The following is a 24,167-nucleotide window of genomic DNA, read 5'->3' as shown; positions in this document are numbered from 1 at the left end:
TATCAAAGGATCTCACATGGCGGATCTGCTTAAAAATCTCACTGCACATCATAGAGTAGCCGACGATCGGAGGCCTTTAGGCTGGAAAGAGTTCTTACAGACAGTAGCCAACCTAAATATACCCTTTTCAGCAATACCTAATGGTGGCGTTCGACGCAAAATATCTGACATAAAAAGATCTAAAGATATCTCTCATCTTGTTTCCCCACCTAAAAGCAAAGACTATGATTCTGAGCCAGTTTTCAAATCCCCCGTTTTTAACAGTTCTGACTGGTTTGGTTTTTGAAATGACGACGGACAACGAATGTTATATTGTGTTACCCTTTATTTCAATAAAATAACTTTTGTTTAACAATTTCTTGTGAAGCGTCATCATTTATCATTCCACTACACATGCAAATGAAACATATCTAGACAGTTAGCACATTGTACACAAGTAAATGAATGCTTTTTATTTACTCTAGGGTACATTTTTTTAAACAAAAGATACGACACCATTATCATTTCTAAGTCATTGCTATACATAGACGTAATACGGTTAAACGAATAACCTCTAGCTTTGTGACACGGAAAGAACACGCAGTGTTGCCCGCAGCAAACTGAAGTAAAGTTTTGAACTTGTACAGGGTTATATTGTATTTTGCAACAGTTCTTTGTCAAAAAATAATGAATCGATCGAGGAAAGAGTTCGTAGTCTGGAGGGTTTCCGTACGAGTCAAAAAATTCTCCGGTGGTTTTGTCATTAAGGCATAAAGCTAGCCAGTGTTCTCCCGGCATGTGTCTCGGATGTGTGTTTACGATGAACAAAGCAGGAAACTGTCTCAGCGTACTCGTAGATAGCTCGTCACAGGCCATCACACAGTGAAATATTTTTTCTATTTCAGGACAACTTCTCATAAGCTCGGTTCTCTGGTATCCATGCGTTACTGGTAATCGATGAGCACGTTTCTTCGATTGTTTATTTCTAGAATACTGTCGAAACTGGCGTACACGATTAGATTCACTGTGCTCGGAAGCGGTTGTCGAAATCTGAGTTCCAATCGCATATTTCCCGACTTTATTAATGACAAATGTTGCCCACAATCGTCGTCAGGATTCAGCTTGAATGCGAATAAAGTATATCCGTTCAGGTACTCTTCTCTGTTTATTGACAAAGCCTGATCTTTCAGCTGCTTTCCTGATGCTAAAATTAAAGAATGGAATTCACGGACGGCGTTACCGGACTGAAAAACAGGCTGAAAAGGTTTTGCAGGATATTGAGTGCCGTCTACATAGAGAGCGATAAACTCTGCGTCGTAATGTTTAAAATTAAATGGGTTTTTATTGTAGGACCCGCTGAAGTTATCGTTGTCTACCATCCCAAAGATAATGGTTTTAGGTAAGGGGCCGAGGAAGAGGTTTTCTTGTGAACAAATGCGGCTCCCTGCAGCTTGACTGAAGGCTTCAAACAGACTCTTTCGATCGGGTACTTGCCTGTGGCACTGAGAAGAGCTTGCCCGTGACCGATTTTTACAGACGGTGAGACGCTTACTTTCTTCACAAAAAGAGAACCTTCATCAAGCAGAATTCAGCTTTGCTGCGAACCATTTTAATCCTCAAATCGATTCCGTTCAGTAAAAGTTTATCCTGAAAAAATATATCCGAGTGAATGTGTCCAATCAGGTCAAAGGTGTTGCTTTCAACACTGAAACTGGCCCTTTTTTTGAGACCTTCGTTTCGTCTGTCTGGGTCTGTGGCATCCATATGCCCAGCTGTGTCTTTGTAGAATAGCCCGGTGCAAAACTGTGTTTCCAGGGTATCTTTTCCGTAGTTGAGAAGACTTTCAAAAGGTAGCTCGATATGGGTATGTACTGCTAGACTGAGAAATAAGACGATCCCCGAGCATGACATCCACTTGTGAAAAAAGTGAGGCTACGGGGTAGTTAATGACCCCAACCTTTGCATCGTTAGCTATATTGGAACCGTCGGGATTCACGATTTTATAGGACAGATGTAAAAAAGTGTTGTTCAAGTCGAGGTAATCCTCCCCGTTTCCAGCCACGTAGAACTCCAGGGGCCCGTTGTCCATAAGTGCGGAAAGTGGAGGTATTTCGACATAAGTGTACTTCTCGATACTCGTTTTAGTATAAGGAATGAGAAAATATCCAATTCTGTCTTGGTACACTCTGAGGATAGACTGTGTGAGAAAGCCATGATGTTAGAAAATGTTCAGCCGCGTTCTCTTGTGAGAGATGGAAGGATGTCTGTTGCCTCTCTGCTCGGTCTGTTTCACACTGGTCTTGATTTTAGTAGCCTTACGTCTTTTATTCGGAATCACGTGTCGACGTACTGGGAGCCTTTTAGATTTTTTACGCGCAATCAATGCAAGGCCTGATCCATCTTGATTCTGAGTTTGTGTCTTGCTCATAATGTTGCTCACTACGTCGCTTACGAAACCTTTAGCCGCTGTTTTTAAATGAGGTTTTGCAATAGCAAACCCCCTTTTGAGGAACGGAACAGCCATTCTAAATAGACCCTTGAACAGACCTCCTAGCCCCGACCCATACATGGTGGGGGCGCCTTGAACCCCGGAAGGCCATTTCCAGCCTGATGGACATAATAATCCACGTAGGTCTGCGTGTGAACGTAGCCCCTATCCATCATTTTACATACGGAACGAATGTTTAGCGGGTCTAAAGTGTAGTTTAGCTATAAATTTTCCGTAACTAAAAGTTATAGGCTTGTTCTGATCTGTTTTGACTTCGATTACTATATCGGTGATGTATGTGTGTGTGTGTGATATTTTTGGTTGGATGTGTATGGAAATTCATTATTAATCATTTACTTATTTTTCATCATCCTTATGTATGTGTCAGCGTTTGTGTGTGTGTGTGCATGTGGTGTGTGTCTGTTTGTGTGTGTGTGCGGAATTGCTTCAGAGCTATAGGAAAAGCTATAGGAATGAACATGCATCAATAATTATCATTGACCTTTTTTGACCTAGGCCTAACTCAGGAAAACAACTAACAACCTAAGCAGGGAGGGGCGGGGGTTATATGCGTGTGAAAGCTATAGCTATGAACATGCGGCAATAATTATCATCGACCTTTTTGACCTAGGCCTAACTCATGAGCGTATCACAATCTATGGGAAAGGAAACAACTTGTGTGTGCGTGTGTCTGGAATACACTTGGAATACATTGGAACCGGATTTAACGTAATTATAAGTGATTATCATGACCCTTTGCCCTGTCATCATCATATTTAATTATGGTGAGTATGACCTTTGACCTAGACCTGTCAAAAGTAAAGTTACATAATATACAAACTATATTATATATCCTGTTTATGTGCATTGTATCCACCATTGTGTACATGTTCACTTGGTTCACTGGCAGTAAGGGTGCGGCTGCCATTTCTTTTGGGAGAGGGTCCTTTTGTCTCTGTTTTTTGGCTTAGGTAGTTAGGGGAGTACTTGTATTTTCTTTATTTTCCTTTTAGGTAAGCTAGCTACCTAAACAATAGAACTATTTTGTCTATTATTTTGGCCGTGGCCCACCCTGAAGTTATGCCTGGTTTGGTTCCTTGTACAGTTACATGTATATAATTCTGTGTTTTATTTATAATTCTCACTGCACGTCACTGATATTGTTGTACAGTTTGTACACTTATTACATAGCAAGCTAAACAGCATGATGACACTAACATAATAAATGACACCAGTTACACAAACAGAATATTCAGTTTATCAAATTAAAATGATCATCTAAGTCAGTCATTGCTCTTCTGGGAATTGGTACCTGGTCACAATGCAGGCAGCACAGCATTGCTTGAAAGCATCCTTGGGGAAATTGTATTTACAACATATATAGTGTTGAATTTAGTTTCATAGGTAGCCATCCTTTCTGAGATTGTTTAAAAGTCGTGATTGCGTGTTTAAATGTTAGCGTGTGGGGTTTGCCTGCACACATCTTAGCTCGCCTCTACTTGGTGTCGTAGGTTTCATGGTAGGTTATGGAGCAGAGAATACATCTGCCCACAGGATGTCCACAGCACCCTACAATTTCACCATGCTGTGGGAGCTTCTATCACTCAGAAATCATGTGAATTCAAACGGTAACTGTCATCCTAAAACTATGTTCTAAATATTTTTTCAGTATTTTCAGAATTTTCAGTTAGGTAGGGTTCAGGAACCTGGCGAGGGGGGAGTTCATGAGTGGATTGTGGAGCATCAAGCAAGGATGCATGTGGCATGTGAGGGGGCACGGGAACGTTTGAAGGTTGCTGCTGAACGTCACACGTACGTGATCTACCACTGAGGGAGGGTCAACTGGTTTACATCTGGGATCATAGCATAAGAGGTCGTCATAAAATCCAGGACCTGTGGAGCTCAGTGGTGTATAAGATTGTGAGGGCACCAAAAGATGGAGGGTGTGTGTATGCTGTTGCACCTGTGGACAATCTGGGTAAGATTAAGCATGTCCATCGTTCTATGATGACGACTTGAATACATCGAGGTTCCCCAGTTGTTGTCCCTCCTGAAAGCCCCCCAGTTAGACATTTGTCTTCATCAAGGGACTCTGAGGAACTGGACCTTTGCGTGGCCATTCCAGATGCCTCTCAGGTCGGGTCAGGTCGAACTGTGGTTCCAGAAGCACCAGTGCCACCTCCTCTAGAAGTAGTAGGGCCCTCTGACGTGGTGTGTCTGCCCTCTGTAAACAATGAGTCAGTGTGCGATGTTGAGGTTGATTCGGGTCCCACGGGTACATCTGTTTTTCTCCCCCTGGGCCAGCCTAGGGATGGTGTTGGAGCTGTGCGAAGAACGAGACAAGCCACAGAAGGACAACATTCTAATGTCCAACATCTTCCATGAGCAGTGGAGAATGTAAGGGATGTGGTATTTGTTCCAGGGTCTTTATCTAGCATTAGTTCTGGGTTGTTTAGGCCTTGGGACTAATGCCAGTGCTTTGTAACCCATCGTCGGGGCGACGATACAAAAGTAGGGGGTAGAATGTAGTGAGATGTGTGCCGTGATTAAAACGTCACCCTTATTTATGACGTGGCCAATGAGCTATGTTCCTACCACAGTATGTAAGCGGTTGTTTATGCCTCACGGAACGCGTCACGGTCGAAAATCCACCCCTTCCTTTCGTTGCTATGGACTACAGAGCGTGACGTTGGGCTACTGAGACTGTGTGCAGGTGTGGTGTGCTGCTCACTCTCAGTGCAGTGTGCCGTCAAGGCCCCCATCTGTGTAGCTTGGTAGTTTAACGTAGCCCCGGTTGGAGCGCCAGTTGTTGCCGTCACAGCTATTAAAGACGCTATCATGATTTTTGTATGTGCCATCATGAGTACTATGTCATTGGATCACGGGTCCTCGATTTTGCATGTGTTAAGGCGGGCTGAGTGAGATGTGGTCATTTCGGTACAGCTCCTCCCCCTCACTCGCAGAGCCACTGTCTTGTTTGGCTTTGCTGCTTCGGTTTGCTTTGCTTTTACTTTGCGTTTCCTTAGTTTGGGGTGCTTTGCTGCTTTGGCGCTTTGGGCTGCTTTATTTTGTTTGTTTGTTTGTTACTGTCATGGAGTTTTATTGAATTCAACTGTTGTAACAGTCTTTATCAATTATGCTGATACCACTATGTGGTAGTAGTGGTTTTGGTCAGTCTTGGTAAACTTGCTACCTGTAATCAGTTTCAGCTTGGGGTTATTTCTGTGTTTTTGTGACAGTAAGTTTGTCTTTGTTTTGTTTTATTGTTTTGTTCGTTTGCTTTGAGCATATTGTAATTGATTTTGTGTTTTTGTTTTCTCCTTGTAGGAGCGGAGTGCTTCCTGAGGCTGGGGGAGTTCTTTGCTGCATCTTAGGCTGTACCTAACTAAGGGTCGTTATTATTGCGTTTATTTGCAGTGAATTTGGTGGGTATGATAATGATTGGTGGGGTTCTTTACCCTTTTGTATAGCTGGTGCTGTCTTAATAGCCTGCCCTTCATACAGCAAGCCTCAGTCCTCCTATGATTGTTAATTTCTTCTTGTGACTGTTTTATTGACCAATGCCTGACTGTGTTGGTTGCTTTTTAAAAAATAATTCTTGGCCAGTCTTTTAAACTTCAAAATAAAATTTATTTTTGTATGGAAACCCATGCCTCTTGCCTGTTCTAAGTGGAACGTATTTGTGTGTCTTTATTTGGGTTATTTTCCCTGTTTTCTTGGGGTCGTAGTTGGTACGAATCGAGCCACATTGCTACATAAGGTTTTAAGTTTTTTGTTAGGCTGGAAAGATTATTTCCCATGACAATCCTCTTGGGGAGGCTACAATTTGGATACAAGAGAGAACAGTGTGAAAAGATAATGAATGGATGGTTGATTATATGCCATGATTTAATACTTCAAAATAATTTCAACATAAATATAACAGAGGTATAGCAACACAAAATATTTTTGAGTGACGAATTAATAATGTATAAAAGGTTATAAAAATGCAAAATCTTAGCTAGGTATCCTATGAAGATTCCCTTACCTGGCTTATCACTAGAAGGTGATGAAGGGATAGGGCTAGCACATTCCTGGTGTCCAATCAGCTGAAGGCTTTGGGAAGTAATGTCAGAAGGAGTGTTTTCCTCAGAAGGAGCAGCCATGATTTGCTCAAGCTCAACATCTGATTTAGCAACAAGTCCTTCTTCTGCTACTTCATCAGATCTTGACATGTGGTCAACATTTTCTGTTGCAGAAGTAGCAGTGAGCTCAAGAACGCTTGTATCCAAATCAGAGTCAGATTTGACTCTTGAAGTCAGAGGGCCATCAAGGTGGCTCATGCTTCCAGAAGCAGCCAAGATGCCCTCAACCTCATCTTTGGCCTTAACTTCAGGTCCAGAAGACTGGTCAAATACTGTGGAGAACGGGACTTTGGTAGATCTTCTTGGGGAGTCAACTCTCTCTTTCACAATGTCTGCAATTTGGGCAAAAAATTTTTTTTAGCTGTGGCTAATGTGATTTGCATTCATCACAATGGTAGTACAATGCAATGCTTTAAATAATTAATAATATGTCATTCTTTTAAAAAATCTTCTCACTATGAATATATGGGTATGTAACATAAGAAGATTCATTTACCGAATGTCTCAATGTCCCGAGCTGTGACGCTAGACTCATCAGCACTTCCTCTTGGCTCATGGACTGGACTCTGGTTGAAATCTGAGTCAGTGCTGGGAAGGATACTATCAGACACGGTATCAAACTCATGACTATGAAGAGAAGCAATCATGCTAGGATCCCTTTCAGTGCAAACATCTGGTTTCAGTTGAGGAATCAAGGAATCAAGCATGCCTTCAAAGACACTGTCCACTATTTCTGTTACAGAATCACATGCCGTTGGTGAGGCTGTCTGAAATTTGTGTGACTGGCTACTAAAAGTTTTTTTCACGTCTTCTCTAACTTCTATCAGTGCATAACCAATCACAGATGCCACAGAATCACTGAAGCCAAGCATGAAAACATTGTTGCTCGATTGTTGTTCCCGGGAGATGTTGTTTATCTTACCTCCTGCTGTACCGAATCTCAAGGCATGCTGTTGCTCATGAACTTGGGACACGGCTTTTGCTAGTATATCATCAATCTCACCCACAATGCGCTGAGTGAGCTGATTCTTGAATGATGTAGAGGTTATGCAATCCAGGACAGCATCAGTAATCGTGGTTCTTAATTGAGGTTCTACCTCAATTGTAGCCTCAAGAGACTTACTCTTTACCTCTGTAGTACCTGAGGATTGCCGGATGTTTTGCTTAACTTTTCCCTGCGCATCAGTGCTCTGAATGGGGGAAGACCAATCGGATCCATTCTGGGCGTTCTGGGAAGAAGTTTTGGTTTCCCAGGGCTCTTTGCTGGAGGTCCTTTCAATTACACACAACGCATGCAATTAGCCTTGTGTGTACTCTTTGAACATTAAGATCGGTTGGTTTATAAGTCATTTTGCTCTGATGAAAGGTAATATTTCATATCTTACCATCACCTGCTTGTCCAAATACTTCTATGGTCTTTATGGTCTCGATTGATTTGTTTCTGGTTGTGTTAATGACAGGTGAGCGGATGTTCTGCTTTGCCGTAGTGCACATGCTATTTTCCCCATGTGCCTGAAATGAACAATTGAACTAATTTTAGCCTTGTCAAAAAACCTCAGCCTGCAGAGAATATACAAATCTATTACCATTTGTAAAATTCCAATATTTTTGGCTCTCTCCTATAAAGAAAAAGTTGAAGTCTGTAGTTATATCTGACGTCTGCAATCACTATATTAAATCCTCACTACACACTTAACTGAACTCTGTAAATGACCCCTGATGTCAGGCAACGTTTCTTAAATTCACAAAGCAAAGAAATAGCTTAGGATAATGTAAATAATCAAAGATTATATCCATTATAAATTCTGTATAAATCCATTATAAATTCATTAAATTATATTAATCTCTTTTGCATATTTTCACAGAATCTACTTTAAAGTCCCTAAGGTCACATTTTCCCCCATTCTGAAGCTCTTGAGCTGTATCTGAATAATGTTATGCATTGCTGCCACATGACTGGCTACATGAACGTGCAGGTATACATGTGTTCTTAAAAAAGTCTCTCTTTTCTTATTCAAGAAAAGAGAGACAAACATTGTGAATTTCACTATCAGGCCCCAACTATGTGCACTGCCAGACTACCACAGCTGGACTTAGAGCTTTTCAGGGAACTGTATACATGTAGACCCTGTGCTCAAAAACCACCTGTTTTATGAAGTTTTCCTGCAAACCTGTGTGCAAAATAACAAATAACACTAGTTTGTAAAGAATACGCTTTATAAACCCACAACATCCGCATGAATTTTACTCAGTGTGTGCGTTAACACTCGAGAATCTTGATTAACGGTCTAAGAAAGAACAGTCCCCAGTGTGTAGAGCCAACACAGGATGATTTATTACAAAGCATTGACTGGGCTGGCCAACAAGTATAACAACATTACAAAAAATATGATATAAAAGCATTTTTACAAACCAGCACAGACCAATGATCCCAAAAAAAAAAACCAAAAAAAAAACCCAATGATCTTCACAGATGTGAAGAAATGGAGGAGGAAGAACATCACTATTGCATATAAATATACAAAACTGGATATATAGATTTTTTTTTGTGCTGGTCATCGGCATAACTTCTAGTTCTTTTTGACCAAACCTGGACAGGATAAAATAAAGCAGAAACAACCGATATTACCACTGGTTAATTAAGGAGGTTCAGGTGCTACACAACTACTTAGGAAAGAACAAATAACTTATAGCCACGATATATAGTGAGCAGTAATATTTTAAAAATGAATAGGACTTTCGAACCAAATAGAACCACCGCGAACTTGACAAAGTTATAGGCTTGGTCGTACTGAACCAGGAGACACGTTGCACTGAATGCAATTGCTGTGTGCTCACTATAAAGTACATGCAGCATGCTATTATTTAACGGTCTCAAAAGTAGCCTGTATGAGACATTAACTACCATCAAACATGGAATGCATTACAGATTCATGTAGCACCAAAAGATAGTAGCAGGATGCAATTGTGTACGATAGGAGACTCCAAAGTACCAGGAGAGTTTCTCTTTTAAACAAAAAAAAATCCAACTAAAAAAAAAAAAAAAAAAAAAAAAAAAGATTATTTGTTCATCTCCCACCTCCAAAAAAAGCTTTCAGCTAATTAAGTTGAAAATTCATGACCTTCTTCCCCATAAGCAGTTGAAATCATTAACGTTCATCAAACTGTAGTACTATACAGAAAAACACCATCATTTGGGGCTTTTTGTATTTTTTGGGGGAAAATCCTTACACTGTAAGGAGATTTTGGGGAGAGGACATGGTTTAACAGATCAGTGTTAAGAGGAAGCTGCACTTCTATTATTTGCATTTTCACATATTTAGAAAATTCAGTTGCTAAGGGCAAGCTAAGATACACTGATTTGCACAAAAAAACCCCCAAACAAACCACCAAATCCTCAAGTCAATATAAACAATGTAAACATTCGCCCTATACAATAGGTAGTTAGATAAACAAGCTACGGAATACATATGGAAAACAACATGGTTTAGAAACCACATTATAATCACATGCATAACAAGCACACCCAGTTCATGTAGGGGAAAGAAAAAAAAAAATTGAAGTCCTGTAAAATTGTGATTTTTTTTTTTTTTTTTAAGTGAATTTGACAGGACGACTTAAATAAGATTGAATAAATATGCATTGCAAGTACATCTGAATGTTTTATACTCACTGAAAGCTGTTTTTTTAAAGAAAAAAAACCCCACACTTTTTAAGAAACGAGATGTCTGCAGGAATAAATCATTGCTTTAGGAAACTGAGAAAAGCTTCGAGAGCCCTACAGTAAGTGCAGTTGAAGCAGGGGACCCATTCAAGTTTGCCTGTGGAAATTCTCCGCAGTTTTCCAGTTAGCATAGTTTCCAGAACAAGTAATATACACAGTAGAAATCAGACTAAAATCAACATAAAACTAGGTCACACGGTTAAAAAGAGTCACTACCATCTATAAGTTAACTTTGAGGCACCACAATATCTAGCAATCAAATCTGTACAAACATTAAAATAATAATAATAATTAAAAAAAAAAAAACGATAATAAATTGAACACCTTGCAAACACCGAGTGAACTGTGAAATTTCTACAGCCAAAAGCCCTGAGCCGAAATACCTTTAGCCTACGTAAAAGTGGGGTTAGATGGTGCCAAATGCAGTGGATCACACACACACACACACAAAAAAAAACCTACACTGAATTGAATACAGTAAAATTTGTGTACAACTGTGAGAACTGAACTAGACAGAGGAGTCCAATAAGCCAAAAATACTGACAAGTTGAAAACCCAGACCAACCAAATGCTCATATGTTTAGCTCTCGCTTAAAACACTACCTGATTCTTCTTCTCACACCTAGTCTTCTGTGATAATTCACCAATGTTAGCTACACTTGATATACAAACATTCTTCCTGAAAATACATTTTCATAAAAATGTCGTCATTCCCCGTTTGATGGTTCAAAATCCCAGCTGGTTACCATCAGGTTTCGCCATCGTTTGAATATTCCAACACGCGTTAAAAAACTATAAATATTCCCCTGTAAAAATCTAGCTTACTTCATTTTTTAAATTGAATTTACAAGACACTAAGTGGCATTCCAACCCAATCGCTCTCACTTCTACTCGTTCAGCAGGAGCGCTGTGAGAGGAGTACAGACGACGTCCTTGTCAACTCAGGTGTGGAATATTAAAGTGACATCAACGTTGGCCAAGTCATTTTCCTCGGAGTTTCCCCTTCCTTGGACTCATGCTCGAGGTTTCTTCCGCGTCAGTAACGTGACCTTTGCTCTTAGACACCACTGACGAGCCATCTGATGAAACGCTGGATGAACACGCACTCTCTGGTCTTCCCTTGTCTTCTGGGTGCGAGTCCAAGCTCCCACTTGTGCTTTTCCCCTCGTCCTCCTCATCAGAACATGGCTGCCAGTCCTCCAGCTCCTCGCTCTCGGAGCCCTGAACAGCGATCTGGGGGACCAGAGGTACCCTCCTGACCACACACTCCTCCCTGGACTGAGAGTTTGACACCATCCACTCAGCTCTGTGCTTGGGCCGAGTGTCGGCCGGAAAGCTCGGCGTGGCTGGAGTCTGTCCAGCTCTTTCGTCCGGCTCATCGAAACTTACTTCCTGCACGGCTTCTTGCTTCTTGAAGGAGTCGCGGCGTTCGGACAGATTGAGCTTTCGCATCACCACAATCTGGCCAGCGGCAAACGCCCCGAGTCTGCCGTGGTCCGAGCCATATTGAGACTCCACGTCTGCATCCCCAGCCACGTCCAACTCACAGTGAGGAACCTCTAAAGTGTGCCGTCGTGGACCGTGGGCCTTTTTGTCTCCGTGGAAGACACCAGAGAGCTTTTCAGCGGACTGGACTCTCTTCAGCAGTGGTGAGACAGGAATCTCGGTGCTTCGGGGTCGAACCCCGTGACGGACAATAGTAGGAGGGGAGAGTGTTTTCCCATGGTAGGAATGAAGGGTCTTGGTGATGCTGGGTAAAGGAGAAGAGGAGTGCTGTGGAGACAGGGCCTGGGGGGAGGAGGTGCACGCCAACGGTGATGGGGGGATGCTGCTAGTTGACTTGCGCCGGCCGACTTTAGCGTAACGTTGAGTGCCCAGTTTGGATCCCAGGCCATGTAGCGAGCTGGGCCGCATTTGGACAGCTGGAGAACTTGGTGAGCTGGAGCACGGAGAGCCACTTTGGGGAAAGTTTGCATCTAAAAATGGTCACACACAGACAACAATCAACCAAAATCTGGCTTTCTTTGTGCTATACTTTGGGGATTTAAAACTAAAATTTCCCTGAACATTAACTTTAGCAGTAAATTTAAACCATGAAGAAGAAAAAAAAACCCTGCTAATAAATTGTTTGGCAAGTTTAATGCACAGGAAACTAGTAAAAATGGCTTAGGAACAACTCTAACCCTTTCAAACCAAAATAAATTTCTGAACTATAAAAGCAGTAGTAAAACACTCTTGCTAGGACAAGACGCAGTCACTTCATGGTTAAACATATCAAGAGAGAAGAAAGAGACCAGCCACACACGAATAATATCTTTTACATGCAAAGTAAAACTTTGCCCAACCCCCTTTTGTTGAGTGCAAACATGATATACTTCATGACCATATGCTTGTTAGCGCTTAAAATAGTTGCCCATACGTTATTTCATTACATTAGCCTGGTGGGCTAGCAAATGAATCGATCGTTTGTCCATCCAATATGTACACTCAATGAGCACTTTATTAGGAACACCTGTACACCTATTCATTCATGCAATTCTCTAAATCAGCCAATCACGTGGCAGCAGTGCAATGCAGGAAGTCATCACAGTGCACCTGCAGGAACTGCGTGATGCAAGCATGTCAACATGGACCAGAATCTCAAAGGAGTGTTTCCGATATTTCTTGAAGAACTGAGGCTGATTTGAGAGCAAAGGGAGGCCCACCCAGTATTAGTATAGTGTTCCTAATAAAGTGCTCTGTGAATGTATACATAAAATGGAGTCTTAATTGTCTTTCATTTAAATGGAATTCTATCGAAATTCATATCGTTATTGTGATCTCTTTGATTCATAATCTGGTCAATTAACAGCTAGTGCAACCAGAGAAAAACTGAGCTGGGAAACAGAGTTTAGAGAAGGTGTGTGTACCAGCAGCGTGGTCCGGAACTGGGCTGCGGCATGGTGTGGAAGGTCCAGGGGACAGGCTGTGTGTCGGGGAGCCAGGCAAACTCTCACTGGAGGAAACAGAGTGATGGAGGCCAGAGGAGAAGCTGCGACTGCTGTGCATCACCGTGCTCTGCTTAGACAGCCTCTTCAGGACTGTTCGACGTCTGAGGGCAGAAGACATCACAGCTTTATTACATTTTTATGCTTTGAGTCATAAGTTTTTGAAATACTTTATTAAACTATTTGTTATAGTCCAGTGTGAAGGTTTGCATCCACATAGGACAACATGCAGGAAAATGTAATAATTTAATGTGTTTCACAAACATGGACAAGTAACAAAATCGTCAGTGTATACTGAAATATTTCAGTATACTTTGCATGTCCTCTGAACACTTCTCGGATCATCCCACTAATAGTCATGCTCTTTTATCATATCTCTGCCATATTACTTAGACAGCGTTTGCCCGTTTTTCTGCCCAGATGTGTTACATGGCATCTGTTATACAGAGAGGGTCATGTCCAAACATCTCATTTTTCAATTGATTTTACTTCTGTCTATCATTTTTGGGGATAAAAGTAGCTAAACGGTTTGTTTTCCCCATTTGAAAACCAGGCAGACCCCCCCCATAACATTAATGAGGCATATTAATTAAAGCCTTCAGACCGGTCCTGGTTGTCCTTTCTCCTGCTCCTCTTGCTGCAACGGGCCATCTTGCCCTTGTAGCTAGTTTTCCGTGCTGGTCCGATTTTGATTGTGGTGTCCTCTAGGGCAACGGTCTGCAAGGCCACCTTGTTACCGCTCTGTAAAACAATACAAGTTGTTGTGTGTAGTTTAAACAAATCACTCAGACAAGAATGTGCTGGTGGAAGCATCTGCAGGAGAATCGGTCTTTGTATGAGTATCAATCTAGCTACTGTTAGCTGATTACTGGGGGGTTCATTGTGACTCATGGTCACTAGTCGGCTGGGAAATACAGATGCCGAGCATGTTTATGGATAACGTGTAGCTGTGACGGTGGAAACAAGATGAGCAATATAAAATGTTTAAAATGATGACTCTACAACTAAAAACCCACTACGATTACATTTAGCACCAACGACAAAACTGCACTTCTATGGATTATGCCACAGCACAGCATATGTCTCACCTTAAGAAGTAGCTCCATCATCTCTGTGTGCACCAGTCCCTGCACTGACTCTCCATTCACATGAGTGATCAGATCTCCTGCTCTCAGACCAGCCTCATGAGCAGGACTGCCTTCCTCCACACTCTATACAAAAAAAAACACGAGAAATACAATTTATGATGCCTTTATTTAGCTTTGTTTTTTTTTTTTTTTTTTTAAATCAAACTGTAATTAAATCCAGTGTTTCATTTACTAACACAAAAGATAAAAACGTATATGCTGCATTAAGGCATTTAATAGCCAAGTGTTCTAGTGGCTCTCCTATGAGAACAGATACAGCACTGCTATTTTTAGAAAGCTCTGCTGCATGAAAAAGAAAAAAAAAAAAAAAAAATCCACTGACAAATCTTTCCTCCTGTATACACCTGTAAGATTATTTGTATCCTAGCTGTATGTGTACCGGTATCCAATAACAGTCATTAGGTGGTGACTACAATCACAAACAGCAAAATACCACTCAGCAACTTTTCCAAAAGCATTTTTGAGAATAAACTAGGTATATCTGATGTGTCTGTGTGGTGTTGCCGGGGTTTAGTATTGAGCAGGACTTTTACCAAGTATTGACTAAAACGTTTACCCTTAGGAAAAATGCAGACAAGCTCAGAGTGCAGGCATTTTAGACAGACAATGCTAAACTGGAACAAAAACATTTAATCCTGCACAGTGCAACGCAATTTGAGATTTAATCACCAAAAACGGTTCATGATAATGAAAATAGCAGGGGGGGGGGGAAATGCTGGATCATGGGTAATTTGCTGATCTGAACTGTATAATGCGATGGAAAAGTGCTATGATTTTTACCGCATGTCAATTAGTTTGTAACGCATACGGTGCTTTTTCATCATGAAAATGTGATTTGAGAAAATAAAGGCAGTTCATGTTATTGAACTCGAACCGTTTTATCCTGCAAAGTCAAGCGGCAGTTTCTGTGAGCTGCTCACCGAGACCATGTGATGGATGGTGTACACGTCGCTATTTCCGATGTAGACGCGGATAGTCTGCAGGGTGAAGCCGTACTTCTTGCCCGAGCTATGGATAAAGATGGGAGGCCGCAGACAGCTGAAGCTGAGGGACAAGTCTCGATTTGGGGAGGAATCTCGGGATGAGGGATTGGAAGAAATGGAGTGTGGGGAAATGGGGCTGGCTTGAAGACCTCCACTCATATCATCTGGATAGATGGGAAATGAAGGGAAGGGTAATGGCCAACTTTGTTAAGCATGCAAGCAAGGGTTGGACAAAAATACTCATGTTCATTTTTAACTATGGGTTATGGTTATATTAAGTTTCTCACCTGGAGTAATGATGAGGGACAGTGTTGACACAGAGGCAGATTTTGGCACTTTGCCCCCTGGAGAGAGATGCTGTCTGTCAGGAGTTTCAAGCTGGTTGCCAAAACATCGTGGACTGCTGTGTTCCCTTGGAGACGAGTGCTTTGTTCCTGTACTGTTGCTACGCAGCCTGATTCGTCTCAGGTTGGATACAACCACCTCAGCTGCAACGTGAGCAGGAATAAAAATTGATTTACAGATCCAGCCAGTATGAAGAGCAATATACTTGGAATCAGGATACCATGATAAACTGTATAAGTCGAAAATATAAGTATTTATCTTTATTATAATAATAATTTAGCTCACTGCTCTTGTCAGAATAACCTTATACTAGGATGCTGTGGAATACCCCCCCTTAAAGCTGAATGTAACATAAGAAACTTTGCCCTACACTGCATTCCAATGCACATTTTATTTAGACAATTTAGCCATGTGTCATGAAGTCCTGACCTTCATCATCGGTGGAGAGTGCGACGCGTGGCATGGCTTCCAGGCTGTGTGTACTGCTCGCCACCAGAGGGCTTACACACCTGTCTGGCTGGGAGGAGCTGGATGAGGCTCTTGGTCGCAGGCTGTGATACAATGACCATTGTTACAGCTACCCAGCATACAAGGACAAATATAGTCACAAGAGACTTCGCACCCTTGGTATAACAAATGTCTTTGTGGTTAATTAGTTTAATCATAATAAATATGAGAAATTTCCAGCTATATTTTGTTCATATGAATTGCTAGATGTGCCAATATTTGACATGGTTTAGTTAAGAATATATATATATATATATATATATATATATATATATATATATATATATATATATATATATATTTTTTTTTTTTTACACTGTACATTTACAAGTTTACATTGTTAAGCTAATTAACCACAAAACATTTCAGGACCTTTTTAAACCTCTTTCAAATCATTGTGTCTTTAGAAACACCCTGTAGGAACAAAACAACAGTTCAAACGGACCACGGTCGCTGTCCCGAGAGTCTCCTGTTATCCGGGGCTCCTGTGCTGCTCTGTCTGTGCATCTCTCCAGGGGAGTGGCTCTCTCGGCCGTCTGAACGGTCCTCGTGCTCTTCACTGTGACTTCGGTCAGAGGAGAAACTCAGATTGGACGGCGTGGCCAGATATTCTGTGCTGCTGTATACCTGCAAAGTAGGGAGCAAGAGAAGTATTCTGTCGCATCATTTTTATACGAACCGACGCATAAATCACATTTCGAAATAAAAGGTGTTATGAATATCTTTCTTTATTTGAACAGAATATTTACGACATTTTCAATTCAACAATACTAACCTTGCTGAAACGATTCGACCACGAGGAAAACCGTCGAATTTCAAGGGAAGACTCGTCATCGTTCGTTTCGTCGTCTTCGTCGGAAACCAAATGATGATAGCGATCGGATCGAGCTGGATTCATTTGAGGGAGGACAATTCAAATTCTTACTTCAGGTCGATTATCAGAGGATTATTGTTTAAAACAATACGAGGTATCAATTTATTTCTCCAGTTGAGTACTTAAAAATATTTCTTTTGTACACGAGGTTATAAGTAAAAACTAACAGACGTAATAATGAAAAGACAGGAGAGGTCATGAGCAGACAAAAGCATTGCTATTTCCCAAATCATCATTTCTATCAGTAGGCATTTAACCAAATTCAACCCCAAGATGTATCTAAAAAACATAACCAAAACCGAGGCCATAATACTCACTGTCAAAATAACTAGTGTCATCATCTCCTTCTAGCTGAGGGATAAATTCAGCTTTTTGGCGAAGCAGCCCATTCCAATCCAGGCTGGTAAAGAATGTGTGCTGTTTGACCTCTGCTGCTCCTCCTGTACATATTTCAAACCATAAGGAAACAGACATTCACCAGTTCATTAGTAATATACTAAGAAAATACACTTATTCTATTTGTAGAGTAAGACACTTTCCCCATCTGGTAACAACTTGGACCATTTAAAAGAGCATAGAAAAAGACAGTGTAGAAATTCATCTTTTTGCTGCTCTTTTTAACAGGCTGAAATTAGGAAGGAGACACTTCTAGAAATATGGTGTAAGTGTTTCTTGTATGGAATATGCTGCTAATAGCCACAAAGGCATATCCAACAGCAAACTGCTGAATTACCTGTCCCAAGTCGTTCAATAGGACTTTGTCTCAGTAAACGCGTTATCAAGTCCTGGGCATCCACCGGCAAAGCATCGTCCCCATCTGGCCAGATGATATCATCTAAATAAAAGTACATTCAGGTCAGCTACACGGCAGGTCAGATTAAACAACATTCAAAATGTATTTAAATAATGAACCCGCAAAATGAAAGAGCTTTCATATTCAGCATCTGGACGTACCACTGACAACCTGACCAAAAAGCTCTTCTGGTGTGTCTCCAAAAAAGGGCACACAGCCCACCAGAAATTCATAAAGTATGATTCCCATAGCCCACCAGTCTACAGGCTTTCCGTAACCCTGCCGCAGAATAACCTCCGGTGCGATGTACTCAGGCGTGCCACAAACCTACAGAGAGAACCCATCAACATCAAAATAACCAACATACTGACAATTTGATGACACAACGGTCAAAACTTAATTCCACCATAAGTCAGTAGATTAGTAGATCAAATCAATTCAGAGTGGGGAGGAGTATACTGGAACTGTTTACAAATGACAATTTCAATTATAAACTAAACTGCATGGAGTGAACTTGCTGAATTACCATAAACTGAATTTTTTAAAAAAGGTGGGGGGGGGCTTGGGGGATTATTCCAAAATTTGGATCTGTATAATTTTTTTTTTTTTTTAAAAGCATGATAAACGTACCATCTACACAATACCGTACAAGTCAAGTATATGCTCCATTACCTGCTTGTCGATGAACTCTCTGGTGTCTTTCTCAACGTGGCCTTCGTAGAGATTTGTCGTCATGTTCATCAGACCAATCTTGGAGAGGCCAAAATCCGTCAGCTTAATGTGCCCCATTGAGGTTATCAACAAGCTGCACGTAGCATTAAGACACCATTGTATTAAACCATTTCATTACACTTGTAAACAATATTCGACTGTACATGTATCAAGATCCTTCATTCATACTTGTCAGGTTTGAGATCTCGGTGGACGATGCCGTAGCTGTGAAGGTATTCCAAAGCTAGAACGGTCTCCGCAAAGTACAATCGGGTCATATCAACCGGCAGCGGGCCCATGTTTTTGAGCAGATGTGCGCAGTCACCACCTGTTTCACACAGAAAGTATTAGAGCTTTCCCCCCCACCCAGGGTAAAACTTCTGGCCTGCAAATTCAGGAAAACCAAAAAGTTATTTAAAAAAAACTTTTTTTTTTTCCATTTCTTCCAGTTTTTCAATTTTGATATCTGACATGGAAACACAATTATCTTCCCTTTAATTTTTTTTTTGTAACCATGGGGGGAGACACCACAGCATTTTCAGTCCACGTGCGCCATTATAAGATGCTTTTAAAACTTAATAAAGATAAGAATTGCTCTTTGAATTAACCCTGCAACTTCTGCTTGAACCTTACCTTCCACATACTCCATGACCATGCAGAGGTGCCTACGCGTTTCAAAAGAGCAGAACATACTGACGACAAAAGGGTTCTCTGCAAACGTCAGGATGTCCCGCTCTACAAACACCTGCTGGATCTGGTTCCTCAGGATCAGGTTCTGCCGGTTAATCTTTTTCATTGCAAACCGTTGGCGAGTTTCAATGTGTCTCACCAGGTACACAGCTCTGAAAGAAGATTACAAATGCAGTGGCTGTAAAATAAATGTGCTATATGCTGTGAGCGGGCAGCATCTATAATCATGACTGATGACCAAACAGTACACTGTGCACGGCCCACTGCTCTTTACTTTATATATGCTACCCCTAGGACAAATTATTCGTAAACATGGAATTATCTTCCACTGTTATGCTGATGATACACAGCTGTATGTTTCAGCGAAGCCAGAGGACAGACAGAAGCTTAGTAAAGTTGAAGAATGTGTAAAGGACATTAGACGTTGGATGTTAACTAACTTCCTTTTACTTAATTCTGATAAAACAGAAATACTTTTATTAGGCCCACGTGTAGCTAGAAGTAATCTCTCTGATCACATGGTTACTCTGGATGGTCTTTCTGTTTCATCATGTGCAGCAGTTAAAGACCTTGGTGTGATTATTAACTCCAGCCTATCATTTGATGCTCATGTAGATAATATTACTAGGATAGCTTTCTTTCATCTCAGAAATATTGCTAAGATAAGAAACATATTGTCACTACATGATGCGGAAATACTAGTTCATGCATTCGTCACCTCTAGATTAGATTACTGTAATGCCTTACTGTCTGGATGTTCCAGTAGGAATATAAATAAGCTCCAGTTAGTCCAGAATGCAGCTGCTAGAGTCCTAACTAGAACCAGAAGATACGACCATATCACACCGATATTATCAACACTGCACCGGCTCCCAGTAAAATCTCGCATTAACTATAAAATACTTTTATTAACCTATAAAGCACTAAACGGTCTTGCGCCACAATATCTAAGCGACCTTTTGGTTTTATATGATCCGCCACGCCTACTTGGATCAAAAGATGCAGGCTATTTGACGGTACCTCGAATAGTGAGGGCTACAGCAGGGGGAAGAGCCTTCGCTTATAGAGCCCCAATGTTACGGAACAGTCTTCCTATTAGTGTTCGGGACTCAGACACAGTCTCAGTGTTTAAGTCTAGGCTTAAAACGTATTTGTTTACTCAAGCCTACCCTGACTAGATTCTGTTCTACTACCTCGCAGTCATAGTAATCTTTTTTCTCCCTCTCTCCTTTTGCCGAGCTGGGACTACGGCTGCTCCTAAGGCCATACAGACTTCATATAAATCCATAATGAACTTTTTCACACTATCTGTTGTTACCCAGATGAGGATGGGCTCCCTTCTGAGTCTGGTTCCTCTCAAGGTTTCTTCCTCATATCATCTTAGGGAGTTTTTCCTTGCCACCGTCGCCACTCAGTGGCTTGCTCAGTTGGGATAAATTCACACCTTTAATATCTGTATACCATGTTGATATTTCTGTAAAGCTGCTTTGAGACAATGTCTATTGTAAAAAGCGCTATACAAATAAAACTGAATTGCACGTAGTATACCTTATGGTGTACTGACATATTTACTATGATTGTATGTTAGGGGGACACAGTCTATGCATCCGCTATAAAGAGGATGTAATTATCCGCTGTAATTTCCTCAATGTTGCAGAAAAAACTTGCAAATTTATGGGAACGTCACAGGACTATTAGCTAGAAGAGCTAAACATTCTCCTTCTTTCTCCCCTGACTGGCTGCTGGCTCTTTCCTGTCACCGTGTAACTGAACTTCTAGAACGCCTAAAGTTGGCGTAAGATGACATCTAACATATCCGAGATAACATTTTACACATGTACACAAATTTAGTAATAACGTTATACGTATTGTCCACTGACTAAACATCAGGATCAAAACATTAAATAGACAATTTTTCACAGCCTTCTTTGCTCATATTTACCAAGGGTGCCAATATTAGTGGAGGGCTCTGTAAATTGTGTTTTGTACAGCACTTTGGATCAACTGCTGTTGTCTTTAAACATGCTTTATAAATACAATTTGACTTGAAAAATATTTCTCCTTCAACTGCCAATTATTGTCCTACGATTAAGCCAAAAACGGTAACGAAATAATTAAACAAAATCTACACTTATAATTACTTTATCCGTTATTGTACAGCCCTATTTGAAAAGGGGGTTTCTTCAAGTGCTGCATTAACTCGGATCAATATAACGCTATTGCTTTTAATCCGCTTACCCATACGCTCCGTTACTGATCAGCTTTATGGTTTCAAAGTCACTCTCCAGTGGTTTCCTTCGGGGTGGGGTGAGCACGGTTTTATTCAGCTAGGGGTAAAAACAGCAAGATGGGAGGTTTAGTTATTCATGGTCCAACTGTCCAGTTAGGTCAAACTATATTTAATCTATGCAGGGAAACTGATCACTGAACATCACTTACATCAGACTCCTCTGTGGAGGGCCCAGAATCGTAGTTTTCCTCTAGCTGACTCACTTCTGCAAAACATAAAAGACCAAACATAACTGAGAATAGTGTGTTTTCAGTGGGTTTAAATGACTGGATATCACATACTAGATTCTTTTTACCATCTAAAGGATCTCGAGTTAGGCCTAGCTGACTGATGATGTAACGAGGAATGTCCGTTTTGATGCCTTGGCCAACTTTAGCGTGACCCTCAGCTGCCTCCAACAAGTGATAGAACCCTTCAGGGTCAAACTCCTGTCAATTCAAGACAAGTATAACAAATGTTACCTAACCCTGCCCCGAGATTTCTTTGACAATGCAGTGGTTTTGTGCATCTTGTGTTTTTACCAGACATTCCAGCAGCCTTGCAGGACGCGATATGATGATGAGAATCTTCTTCACCAACTGGGTGATGACCGTCACCTCCTCACTCTCAGAACGCTCCAGCGCCTAAGAGCACAAAAACGATTGGTTTGGCGATGCCACACATGCACACAACGCTGGAAAAAGACGACGCAAAAGCAGTCAATCTTGTACGAGGAGTATTTGACAGGCAAGTCAACGTGCGCCATTTTGTGCAGGTAATCATACTCGTATTCTTCATCCGCTTAGAAATCATTTAGACCCAGTTTAATTTGTCTTCTAACTTAAATTATAACAAAAAAAATGGATCAAGAAGGTTCAGAAAAATGACGGTACCGCAATTCAATTACAACAGCAAGATGATAAACATGAGTCAAGAATCGAGAAAGTCGTGACAGAACGCAGAGTTTGGGAACAGATTGCAGACCTAACCGACTTAACAGGGAGTATTACATCAAAAATAACGAGCAATTTCCTCCGAGCACATTTCAGCTAGTGATTCATCTTTGCTCTTTCATCTTTCCTACACAAACAGAAGCTATAGACTTTGTATAGTGTCATACGGTGGCTCATTAATGACGTCAGACCCTGTAATTATTATTATACAATGAACAATTCCCTCATGTCTATAAGGAAATACATATACAATACATCCATTTAGATAGACTTAATATTAATAATCATGTTTAAATTATAGATCCTTTCTCTCACCCACACTTGCAATGCTATTCGAAATGACACAAATGAACCGAAACATAATTTAACATGTCATGATGTGAAGAAAAAGACCTTCGCCTCATATTTGCCCAGCTTAATGAACTAAATCAAGTTCGCACTCGTTACGCTTCATAACATCGTCATATTATTTAAAAGAATGTAACACAAACGTGTACAGCCGGAAGGGTAAAAGGGAGTACAAAGGAAATACTTATAAGCGGGGAAAAAAAAAATTTTTTTAAAAATTATAAATACAGAGCCGATATACTTGAGGCAGTGACTGCAGGATGTGGGGAACACTTTAATAAGCATAGCTTTGTGCATAATGTCCACAGCGGCCCTGCAATCTGACAGCGAGCGATGAGTCCTGCCTGGGGCTGTCTACACACTACACAGAAGATGGGGGTTGCTATGGAAACTAAGGCTCTCTAGGAGCATGGAAGATTCTCTAGCCCGGAGAGGGGGATCTGCATTTTTTTTTTTAACACTAAGCCACAAAGGTAGGATGACACACAGGGAAATTCCCTCCCAGAAAAGAGCGATCCCTCAGCCTTGCAATTAACGTCTTCGTTGCGAGTGAAGATGTTTTTCTTTTTACTGAACCGGTTGCTCATCTTGAGAGAAGTAGGAAGTGTAGAAAATGGAGCAGGGTAGAAAGAGTAAAAGGAGAAGATGAGATGAGATAAGATGGTACATGCACTTTTGTCACGCTGGTGACGGGCACAGTGTGGCTCAGAGTGATGTTACTGCTCCTCTCGGAGACAGCGGGGGGTTTGTTCTGCAAGCTTCTGCCTGGTACCGACAGAAACTGCGCAGAAACGAGCCTCAGAGATCGCCGTCAGATCAGCGAGCAGCTTGTGCCACAGATGAGCAATGAACAGCGTGCTGTAGCCAAAGATCCAATAAACCGAGCAGTACAACAAACAGCCAAACCTGCGAATCAGTAGATTTCTACAGTTTGAAAATAAATAACTAAAAGGTTATATCTGCGAGTCAGAAAAATTGTCTTTAAGGCCTTTTTCACAATAATCTCCAAGTATCAAATCTGCATTTGGGTCATGAACAATTATTCCGACATGTTTCGCTGTAGTGAGAGAGGACTGAAAATAGGCCAAAAGTTAATCCATCGTCCAATAATAATTATGCAAAACTGGAAAAATAATAATAAAAAAATATTTTTTGTGAATTCTTCAGTGAAATGTAGTTCAGTCCCTCCAGGATTTTGCGATTCTGTCATCGCAGAAATTAATGCAAAATCAAGGAAACATCGC

The 24,167-nt window shown here is 41.0% G+C and overlaps 2 protein-coding genes across 7 annotated transcripts in view; both read right to left on the bottom strand.

Annotated features, from left to right (window-relative positions):
- Nucleotides 1–5,876: 5,876 nt before the first annotated feature.
- LOC128613351 (uncharacterized) lies at nt 5,877–8,774 on the bottom strand. The gene is made up of 3 exons (XM_053634031.1): nt 7,088–8,774; nt 6,495–6,923; nt 5,877–6,286 (listed from the first exon to the last, which is right to left on the bottom strand). Exons 1-3 carry the CDS (start codon nt 7,461–7,463, stop codon nt 6,243–6,245), a joined length of 849 nt encoding a protein of 282 aa, XP_053490006.1. The 5' UTR covers nt 7,464–8,774; the 3' UTR covers nt 5,877–6,242.
- Nucleotides 8,775–8,904: 130 nt separating this feature from the next.
- The window catches only part of mast3b (microtubule associated serine/threonine kinase 3b), a 36,725-nt gene continuing 21,462 nt past the window's right edge, over nt 8,905–24,167 (bottom strand). For all 6 annotated transcript variants that reach the window (XM_053634021.1, XM_053634022.1, XM_053634023.1 and 3 more), the window contains 19 exons: nt 22,165–22,266; nt 21,939–22,071; nt 21,793–21,848; nt 21,592–21,680; nt 19,297–19,505; nt 18,853–18,991; nt 18,625–18,757; nt 18,114–18,279; nt 17,893–17,994; nt 17,477–17,599; nt 17,061–17,173; nt 16,731–16,912; nt 16,208–16,329; nt 15,721–15,921; nt 15,371–15,597; nt 14,391–14,513; nt 13,907–14,043; nt 13,225–13,406; nt 8,905–12,291 (listed from right to left, as the gene is read on the bottom strand). In XM_053634021.1, coding sequence (XP_053489996.1) covers nt 11,297–12,291; nt 13,225–13,406; nt 13,907–14,043; nt 14,391–14,513; nt 15,371–15,597; nt 15,721–15,921; nt 16,208–16,329; nt 16,731–16,912; nt 17,061–17,173; nt 17,477–17,599; nt 17,893–17,994; nt 18,114–18,279; nt 18,625–18,757; nt 18,853–18,991; nt 19,297–19,505; nt 21,592–21,680; nt 21,793–21,848; nt 21,939–22,071; nt 22,165–22,266 — 3,534 coding nt within the window. In that variant the 3' untranslated portion in view covers nt 8,905–11,296. The remainder of the gene's footprint in view (nt 12,292–13,224; nt 13,407–13,906; nt 14,044–14,390; nt 14,514–15,370; nt 15,598–15,720; nt 15,922–16,207; nt 16,330–16,730; nt 16,913–17,060; nt 17,174–17,476; nt 17,600–17,892; nt 17,995–18,113; nt 18,280–18,624; nt 18,758–18,852; nt 18,992–19,296; nt 19,506–21,591; nt 21,681–21,792; nt 21,849–21,938; nt 22,072–22,164; nt 22,267–24,167) is intronic.

Source organism: Ictalurus furcatus, chromosome 10, assembly GCF_023375685.1.
Source record: "Ictalurus furcatus strain D&B chromosome 10, Billie_1.0, whole genome shotgun sequence".
NCBI classification, from domain to species: Eukaryota; Metazoa; Chordata; class Actinopteri; order Siluriformes; family Ictaluridae; genus Ictalurus; species Ictalurus furcatus.
Note: the sequence above shows the minus strand (reverse complement) of the source record. Positions and strands in the feature narration are given on the sequence as shown.

Excerpts from the sequence above, each read along its gene's own strand:
- LOC128613351 (XM_053634031.1), bottom strand. The coding sequence starts at position 7,463 with ATGCTTGGCTTCAGTGATTCTGTGGCATCTGTGATTGGTTATGCACTG. Across the intron at positions 6,924-7,087 it reads TCGGGACATTGAGACATTCG|ACATTGTGAAAGAGAGAGTT; the intron begins GTAAATGAATCT and ends CCCAAATTGCAG. Across the intron at positions 6,287-6,494 it reads ACCTTCTAGTGATAAGCCAG|CCTCCCCAAGAGGATTGTCA; the intron begins GTAAGGGAATCT and ends TCCAAATTGTAG.